This window comes from Zootoca vivipara, chromosome Z, assembly GCF_963506605.1.
Source record: "Zootoca vivipara chromosome Z, rZooViv1.1, whole genome shotgun sequence".
NCBI classification, from domain to species: Eukaryota; Metazoa; Chordata; class Lepidosauria; order Squamata; family Lacertidae; genus Zootoca; species Zootoca vivipara.
Genome location: NC_083294.1, coordinates 29,285,120 through 29,295,195, shown reverse-complemented (window position 1 = coordinate 29,295,195; position 10,076 = coordinate 29,285,120). Strand labels below are relative to the sequence as shown.

The window sequence follows — 10,076 nt, the reverse complement described above, 5'->3', positions numbered from 1 at the left end:
TCCTCCTTCCTGCGCGGCACCACGCTCCCCGCCCCTATGCCGATAATCGGCCGAGCGCTGCACCGTTCTCCCATTGGCTCTGTGTCTCTCCCATTTCGATCCAATCGCGCTCTGCCAACCGAAGACCCGCCTTGCAGGGCTCGTTGGCTTGCAGTTCAGCCAATTGGGGTTGGATACAGCCCCCCGCGCGCGCCCTACTCGCCGGCCAATCGCGAGAGCGGTTGCTCCCACACCACCGCGTGAGGAGAGGAGCCAATAGGGAGCCGCGATATTGAGAGGTACCGCTGTTGTGGGGACGGTTCAGTTCGCCGCGGTTTTTTTTTTTGGTTGTTCTTCCCACGCCTCCTGCCGCCTCAGGACCGGCTCGTCTTCCGACGGTCCCGGCTCGGGATGGTCAGTGCGGTTATGACTTAAGCGGGTGGGCAGGAGGAAGCGAAGGGAGAGGCCGGCGCGGCTTAGTGGAGAAGGGCCGTTAAGCTCCGCCTTCCTCGCAGGAAAGGCAACCGTCATGCAGATTTGTTTATTCCGATGTTAATTTATGCAAGTGAAAGCCCAGGTTGGCGTCATAGTTTAGGTCAGCCTTTCTCAATTTTGGAGTCCCCAGGAGTAGCTGGACTACAACTCCCAAACCCTGACCATTGCCGCTGCTCGCTAGGGATGCTGAGAGTAATAGTCCACAGATGTCTGGTCTAGGTCCTTGTGATGGACTCGAGGGTTGTCCCCTACTTTTTTGTTTGTTGATGGAGGGGGGTGGTCAGCATCTCGAGGTGCTTGTTTTTTCGGGGGCTATGCTGAGGGTCAGCCTCTCCCGAAGGTGGTAAATTCGTCTGGGCTGCTGCACCAGTAGGGACAGCTCCTGGTGGCCTTCAAATTCATGATTATAATGATTTTCTGTCTCTAAATAAATTTTAAATCCCTGTGCATAGAAATGTATGGTGTAAGGGAGAAGCCTACCTGCTCTCTCATAAGCAAACTTCCTAAGTGGAGCAAGGTGTTGATGGTGGTTGGGGGGTGCTTTAGTAATCTGTAATCCAGATGTGGGAAGCCTTTGGGGGGCCAGATGTTGCTGAGCTACAACTGCCATTAGCCCCAGCAAGCATGGTCAACAGTCAGGGGTGGTGGGAGTTGTAGCTCAGCAATAGCTGGAGGGCCAAAGGCTTCCACATCCATCACAGGCACATGGTAGTAGGACAGTTGAAGCAGTTTGACCATTTCAGTTAGAAATAGGATTTATGTGCTGGGTGGTGGGGAATCCCCCAGCCTGTGGATGACAGCCTAACTACCCACAGTCAGCATAGGATTGCATCCATGTTACCTGAAGGGTCGCCTACACTTGTGTGAGGCTGTCCAAGCTTTATTATCAGCATCAGAGGTTCTGCCCTCTGGCCTGCCAGCAAAAGCTGTCAGGCTGGTGGGTGCTAAGGATACGTTTTTTTCAGTGGTAGCTCCACACTTTGGAACTACCTGTCCAGGGAAATATTTATGGCTTCAAAGTGTGTTTGTTGCATTTCTGCCAAGGTACCCAGGGCTATTTACAATTTTAAAATAAATGGGGTAGAGTATACAACCAAGATTTGACCAGGAGTTTCTAGTTCACCCTTATTCATGTACTCTTGGAAATCATAATCTTTGTAATTCTTCTGTGCTGTAAGTAGCCAAGCGCCCTTAAATGTATGAAATCCATTTCCTGTTGAGGAATGAGACATAGTACTTGGCATTTGACTACCACAACCTCACCTTACCTCAAATGGGGTGGAACAAGAATTCCATGCTTTGAGCTCCTTTCAGGGAACAGTACACAAATATTATCATTTGTTTGGAATTCTGAAATATTGATTCATTCATTTGATTGACTAATGTCTCCTAAATGTTCAGGAAGATTAAAACCATGTACTTGTGTTTTAATGTTATCTCTCTTTTTTTGGTCTTTGATATATGTTTTAAGGCCTCCAGCTACAAGAAAGCACCAATGGTGGCTCCACCTCAGAGGAAGAAGGCAGCTCCCAAGACTGAGCTCACTGAAGAGCAGAGACAGGAGATTCGAGAGGCATTTGATCTGTTTGATACTGATGGCACTGGGAACATTGATGTGAAAGAGTTGAAGGCAAGCAGAAAAACATGATTGAAATGTGTCTTAAGATTGTAATCATATGCCCCATTGAGCCAGACTGGGGCTTACTTCTAAGTAAACATGTAGAGGAGCTGACTTTAGCGAATGAGAGCTGTAGTCCAAGACATCTGGAGGGTACCTGGTTGTTGAAGTCTGAACTAAAGTGATAGGGTGGCTGCTGGAGAAGGGTAGTGTCATTCTACTCCATTGTTCTTGATTATACTATTTTTGTCTGCTCTATCCTACTTTTGTCTGTTCTGTCACATGCTTTTTGTGTTTGGCTTTATTTGTATTGGGAAAATACCCAAGAGTTATTGAAGGCTGTCTTGCATCTATTGCTTGGAATAGAATAGAGGAGGCCATAAGGACATAAAAGGGTGATTATAGGCATACCTGAAAACATAAGCATTTCTCCTTTGGGGCAATTATCCTCCACCCCCCCATCCCACTTCTTTAATGGTCAATTAGGGGCTGTTCCTGTTCATCCCTCCCTCCCTCATCAGATAGACAGTCTTGTTTTGGTTGTTTTCACACACCTTGCATATTTATATGATCAAATGTTGATGACAGTTCTCTGAGAGGGCTTTGTGATTGATGCAGACTCAGCTGTGCAAGTCATGCTTTTGTTGTTACATGTGGTTAACATTTTTCCTCCAGTGATATTTCAATGAGGGAATCTAAAATGACCAGAATAAACAGGAGATAAAGAATATAAGGTTAACCTTTCCCCCTGAATGACAAATTCAGCAGCTAAAGTAAATACAGTCTGAAAAACTCAGTGGCATCCAGATTTGTCTTGGAACAGTCTTGTTGTTCAGATTTCATTTAATGGAGTCAAGTGTCTTTGTTACAGCCATGTGCCTTTACAAAGTTTTCATCCTATCTTTCTCTATACCATGGGTATAGAAAGGATTACTTCTTGTTAGAAGCTACAGGAGGATATTTCCATCTTCAACCTTTCAACAGTACAAAATAGAATACTTGGAAGTATTGTAATCTCTGTGATTCCTGATAGCAGAAGATGCTGCTAGTGTCACTGTGCTGGCATTGTCTTTACTCATTCTAGGAGTCTCTCCTATTATTGAGTGAAACTTCCACTTTGTTTGACCTCATCCCTGTCTCCAACATGAAATTATTTTCCCCTTGGGAGACTGGGATGGAATATTAGGAAGCAGAGAGAATCAGGTTTCTGGGGCAAGCACAGGCTCCTTGGCCATCACTACCATTCATCATCTCATTTCTCATAGGAGGATTTCAGCTTGTAACAGAGCAGAGATGTTAAAAAAGAGCACGGGTTTCTAGATTTTCTAGACTTGATTGTTATCTTGGAAGATAAAGATTCTTTGTGTGAGGCTTTGGGTTTCCTGGCCTGGAATCTATGTGAATTGTTAGTGTTGTTGCCATTGAGAAAGATTATCTATAATTTGCCAGGGATTGCCTCTATCTCATCTGGAGGTAAAAAGCAGCAAGTAATTTTGTTCCAGTTTTTGAGTGGTATTGGGTTGTTTGCTTATCTGATGAAGAGTTGCATGAGCTGATTTGCCTTCTCTCCACTTTTGGTGGAGTACATTGTTATAATGCCAGTTCAGATGACCCAGTGTGCTCCATTCCCATCCCCACCTTATGTAGCAGTGGATATTCTCAGTATTGACCACTAAGCATGTCAACAGCAAGGGAGCTCTGTCAAAGTTACATCATTAAAACAAATTTACTTTCCTACCCACAGTCTTGACCAGGTATCAGCAACCTACAGCCCATGGAGGCTGTTGGGCCGCCCGTGAACCGAGCCGCCCTCTCGGCAAGTCCCCCGCGCGCTGTGGTAAATTGGCACAGCACGGCACAGGGACTCGCCGAGCAGCACCAGAAATCACGTCTATGCAGCCGCAGAAGCGATTTCCGGTGGCGCTGCGGACATTTTGGAAATGGGCAGCCAGCACCGGAAATCGCTTCTGTGCATGTCCGCGGCTGCACAGAAGTGATTTCTGGTGCTGCGCTGCCCATTTCCAAAATGTTCACAGCGCCACCGGAAATCGCTTCTGCACCTGTGCGGCCCATGTCCGGCCCACAGATGATAGTCCATGGGAATCCTCCGGCCCACGGGCAGAAAAGGTTGCCGACGCCTGGTCTTGACACTAGTACATCTCAAAGTCTGCTGACAAGAATGGAAATATATAGTCTTTGTCTCAGATGCAGAAGTTCTGCTTCTATACTGTACAGTTCAGGTATTTACTATTCCTTTTCCTGCTGAGATGCCAGTCTATTTTCATTGTTTGCAGGTTGCCATGAGAGCACTCGGGTTTGAACCTAAGAAAGATGAGATCAAGAAAATGATCTTAGACATTGACAAGGAAGGAACTGGAAAGATTGCTTACAGTGACTTCGTAGGAGTGATGACCCAGAAAATGGTAGGTTGACCTGAACAGCTGCCACAAAATCTGGCCTTTTCCTGAAGTCTATGAGGGAGGGCTAAAGGAACCTTGTTGCTATACAATATTTGCATCTGTGTGTGCTGAAGATGTGGTGGAAACGGGACTCTGTCCTGTTGTAAGGCACCAATTCTGGGGTGTGTGGGAGATCCACATTTGCTTACATCAATTGCTTTTCAGGTGACTGGGAAAGCCATGTAGATGTCAGTCTCTGGTTGGGACAGATAGCTTACCTATTTTGCCTTTATTGATTGGGTAGCAGTGGTTGGATTCTTTGAAATAAATAAAAGTCCTCTTACAGAGGTCTATTCATTCACCACAACCAAATTAGGATAGAGCGTGCCCTAAAAGGATGTAGTATTCTTTCTCTTTTTTGTTAAACTTTGCATCTGCAGTAATGTGGCTATATAGTTATAGCCAGAAGTTTGATGGCAGTTTTTAAATTTACTTTTTTGTTATATTTACATTTCTTACACGGGTAGGAAAGTTATAACAGTTTGCCATTTCAGTAGCTGGTTGTTTTCATGTGTAACAACCAAATGTCTGAAATCTTACTATTTTACTTATCTTTATCAAAAAAATTAGGCTGAAAAAGATTCAAAAGAAGAGATTCTGAAAGCCTTCAAGCTGTTTGATGATGATGAAACTGGCAAAATCTCTTTCAAAAACCTCAAACGTGTGGCCAAAGAACTGGGGGAGAATCTTACAGACGAGGAGCTACAGGTTTGGACTGTGTGTCTGTTTGCATGCATGCTTGAGCCACTCAATGTAATGATTTAGCAAGCTTGCATATACTAAGTGCTCTGAATCACCTGCAAATGAGATTCTGTAGCCTGTCAAGCATCACAAATTTGTACTTAAGTTGGAGCTAAATGGAACCTTCGCTTTCAATGGTAGTACGATTCTTAAAACCTGCAGGCAGGCAACAGTAGGGGCAGGGCTATCATGTTCATGTCCTTTTTGTAGGTTTCATGGGAACACCTGATTTGCTGCTTTGGGGGAATTGAACTGGATGGACCTTGTTCTGATCCACGAGTGCGCTTCTTACGTTCTTAATATTTGAAAGAGGTGGGGTGTTGCTTTCCCCATCAGCTCTTGCAATACTTTGGGGACTCCATTGAGTTTGTTTTCTTTTTTTCAAAAGAATTGTTACAGTTACCTGCAACAAGCAGTCTGAGGAATTCCCCTGGCATGACTGATTCACCTAAGCAGAGTATTCAACTCCTTGTCTACCCAAAAGGAAAAAGGACATGTCCTTTTTATTGAGAGCCTTTGTGGTATAGCAGTTAGAGTGTTGGGCTTTGACTGGGGAAACCTACTCATTCACAAAGCTTACAGTGTGATTTTCATCCAGTCATTGTCTTGAACACTAAAGCATATGAAGATTTTTTGAGGAGTGTGTAAGATATGTCCTTGAAAGAAGGTTGGCATAAAAGTCTGATAAGGATGTCACTTTTTGTACTGACCCAATCTTGTGCCTTTAACAGCAGCTTGACACACTGAAATAACAATAATATAATATTTATTTATTACAGTCAACGACCAGCACGGCATATTAAAAACATAAAATCAATCAAGAATACAGTTTAAAATATATTCTAAAAATTTAAACTAGATGAGATTTGCTATCATTATTCCATTAGATACAGTATGGTTGGTTAATTATTGCACTACATAAATTAAGACATTGGCAAATTGGGTTCTATTCTAGCTCAGATCAAGAATTAATTTGGGTGCCACCAATTTATGCGGACCCAATCTTAATAGCGTTGGCAGAAAATTTTGCCACCACAGCTGTGACAATTGGATTGGAATATGAGAGAAGCCATTTTATATAGAATTCTTCAGAGCGTCCTGGAAAATCGACCAATATCGTAAAAATAAGTTCATTTCGTAAGTCCTCACAAAAACATAAAAACAGCTGCTGTTTTTATGAGGACTCACGCTGAAAATAACTGATAAATATTTCCCCGCTATCACCATGTCAGGAAAAACTACCTGTTTAATCTCCATGTTTCATACTGCTGTTAAAAGGATAAGTGTTGAGCCAATGCATATGGTGGAAACACTATTTACAAATTATTATTATTATTATTATTATTATTATTATTATTATTATTATTAACAGGAATAAATGGGTGTTTTTGCTTTCAAGAGAAAGAAACAATAGTGTTCTGCAGCTATTGGTATTGGTGAAGTTCAGCTTATTTGTAAGTGAACTGAAGTTGATTATGATTAATGTAATGAAGTTTGTCTAACAATTTATTCAGGATGCTACAATCTCAGACAAACTGCAAAGTGTTCTAAAGGGATCTCCCCAAAACTGAATGATGAGGGGGCTTAGGTAACAGTATGTTAGATGAAAAGCTGCTGGTGTACAAACTGATGTATTTTGAGGCAGAATGAGTGTCAAAGGCAAAAGTGTATTTTCAGTCCCCTTTGGAAACCTATTGCAAGAAAGAGATGCCTCTTCCTTCACTTCCACAACCACCATTTAACTCACTTGGTTTGGCCTTTGATTCTTTGTCATGTTTCAGGAAATGATTGATGAAGCTGATCGAGATGGAGATGGAGAGGTCAATGAGCAAGAGTTCTTACGAATCATGAAGAAGACCAGCCTCTACTGAGATGCTTGGCATCTTGTGTGTGCGGTTTTTGTTTTGTTTTTTAATCTCATCATGGTTTTGTTGCCTGAGTTTGACCTCCGTGGTGCTTGTTCTGGAAGGAATCAGCAGCAGCTGATCTCACTAGCTTTGTGAGATACCCCTCACATTTTTTATGCCCGTGTCCTTCTCTATTGACTCCACCTCCACCACAATCTCCTAATAGTGTGCTTCAGATCCATCTTTTATATTTCAAACAGTCATGTGAAATTGATTCCTTGGTTGAGCTGCCTTTTGAAGGAGGTTGTGTACTTGCACACTGGACTTACATGCAAGGAAGTTTTTTTTTGTTTTTTGTTCTTTTTGCCAGAGACAATTTAGGTATTCTCAGAAACAAGGATGTTTCTTTTTTAAAACTTGTTTTGAATTATCCGAAGCTTGCATTGTATGGCGCTTGGTACTTGCCAAAGTGAAAAGACGCCAAAGAGTGGATAGCTCCAGTTCTGCTTCTGCACCTATTCCACATTGGTCGTTCCCTGCCTTCTAGGAGGTGACTTGATTCTGGATGTTGAGGTTGAAATGCAGTGCCTGCAGTATTTAAGCCTTGATTTAAAAGAAAACAGTGTACTTACTTATTAGCCTTTACACTTTTTCAAAAAGCATTGAATGTAAAATTGGTGTGTTTTTAATCCCTGAATTGGCTGGAAAGAGCCTGTAACAGTTCTTCCAAATGCTTATGGTTTGTGTTGCTGAAATGTAAAAGATGACATAAAATAGTTCATGACAGCAAAGTTCTCTGTATTCTTGTACACATTACATTGGCAGATGGCGGGGGGCACCTCCAGTTAATTATCCTGTTGCTGATGCTGGAGTGGGATCGCTCTCACCCAGTGTTGGATTGTACATCCAATCATTGCAAGAGGAGGAAATGGATTTCCTATGGAGTTTCCTGCCTTGTTTCTCTTGTCATAGGTCTTTCTTTACTATTGCTACCCTCAACTAAAAACTCATCAGTGGCTCACACTCTGGAATCTAAGAGGTAAAGGCTATGCTAAGCCCATCTCACCACTACTGTGTTTCCCCGAAAATAAGACACTGTCTTATATTTATTTTCCCTCAAGAAGACACACTATGGCTTATTTTCAGGGGATGTCTTATTTTTTATTATGCGTCCAGCCTCACCTCTTCCTTGGCGCCCTCCAGAACCGTGCCCATCACTATGTCTTATTTTCGGGGTATGGCTTATATTGCGCAAATGCCTAGAAATCCTGCTACGGCTTATTTTATGGGTATGTCTTATTTTCGGGAAAACGGTATGTGTTGGATGGGGTTTTTAATTTTTTTGGTATGTTACAACTATTCAGCAGATCATGGAAGGAAAGAAAGCCAATTTTGCACTGCCTGTGCTCAGACTGCACAGCTTGTACTCCCAGGTCCCACAAAGTACTGTCTCAGCCAGCAGCTCAAACATCTGGGCCACTATTAATTTATTCATTGTACTTATATACCTTTCTGCCAAGGCACCAAAGGCAGTTCACAATATTAAAGTAGGAACTCATACATTTGAAGTCAAATGAAAAAAATCAGCAGACCATAAAGGTAGGTAGGTAGGTGTGTGTGTGTGTGTGTGTGTGTGTGTGTGTGTGTGTGTTATTTACAATTCTCCTATGGAAATGAAAAATTTAACCTCAATACTCTGGATATCAGGCGACTGAAGCTACACCCAGGATATTTATCAGCAAAACAAGAGATTTATGCTCTTGTTTTTATGGGTTTAAATCAAATACGCCACCACTCCTGTCACCTCAGGGTCACACTCCTGATCAGTTCCACAGAAGAGGCACCCCTATTTCATTTTTTGGGTACTCTTGGGCCACAGGTCAAAGCCAGATATAACTACATGCAGTGCTGAATCCTCATCTCATTTGTGTTGCGGCTCTAATAGAAATCTCATTAGAATACATACATGTTGCAGTGCATCCAGATGCAAGCAGATTGGGAACTAAATGAATTAAGGAGGGTGACAGGACTTGAACCTAGGCAGCTTTTCTAATGAAGATTGTTACAAGAACACCAAAGGTAAAAACTCTTTAAATACAGTAATCCATTTGTTAGGGCATGTGTGCAAGATGTCATTCAAAAGACCAAACCTACCATTATCAAAGTGAGATAACTAGTGAGGATGATAATTATTTATACCTGGCTATCTGGCTGGGTGACTTTAAGCAAAATTTTAAAAATAATAAAATATCAAACACTAAAATTTCCCAATACCTTGAGATGTCTTCCAAAAGTTGTGTAGTTCTTTATCTCCTTGACATCTGATGGGAGGGCGCCACTGCTGAGAAGGCCCTCTGCCTGATTCCTTGCAACCTCACTTTTTGCAACCTCCAGAAGACCCTCAAAAGTGAACCACAGTGTCCGGGCTGAATGATGTGGGTGGTGATACTCCTTCAGATATCTAGTGAGGGTACCCAACCCAAATACACAACCTGAACTTGGTTCACTTTTCAAAACATTGCATAGCATAAACTGTCAAAAGCTGTTAGCACAAGAGCAAGGCAAAGGGACCCCTGACCATTAGGTCCAGTCGTGACTGACTCTGGGGTTGTGTGCTCATCTCGCATTATTGGCCGAGGGAGCCGGCGTATAGCTTCCAGGTCATGTGGCCAGTATGACAAAGCCACTTCTGGCAAACCAGAGCAGCACATGGAAACGCCGTTTACCTTCCCGCTGTAGCAGTTCCTATTTATCTACTTGCATTTGACGTGCTTTCGAACTGCTAGGTTGGCAGGAGCTGGGACCAAGCAACGGGAGCTCACCCCGTCACAGGGATTTGAACCGCCGACCTTCTGATCAGCAAGCCCTAGGCTCAGTGGTTTAACCCACAGCGCCACCTGGGTCCCACAAGAGTAAACTGCATGAAAGGACAAAGTC

The 10,076-nt window shown here is 42.9% G+C and overlaps 1 protein-coding gene across 2 annotated transcripts; it reads left to right on the top strand.

The window, feature by feature from the left end:
* Positions 1-259: 259 nt before the first annotated feature.
* CETN2 (centrin 2) lies at positions 260-7,930 on the top strand. 2 transcript variants are annotated; one of them, XM_035113838.2, is made up of 5 exons: positions 260-278; positions 1,946-2,104; positions 4,387-4,515; positions 5,122-5,259; positions 7,074-7,930. In XM_035113838.2, the coding sequence occupies exons 2-5, from the start codon at positions 1,970-1,972 to the stop codon at positions 7,161-7,163; spliced, it is 492 nt and encodes a 163-aa protein (XP_034969729.1). In that variant the 5' UTR covers positions 260-278; positions 1,946-1,969; the 3' UTR covers positions 7,164-7,930. The 2 variants fall into 2 exon arrangements, with proteins under 2 accessions (XP_034969729.1, XP_034969728.1); XM_035113837.2 differs by having other exon boundaries at positions 272-393.
* Positions 7,931-10,076: the final 2,146 nt, after the last annotated feature.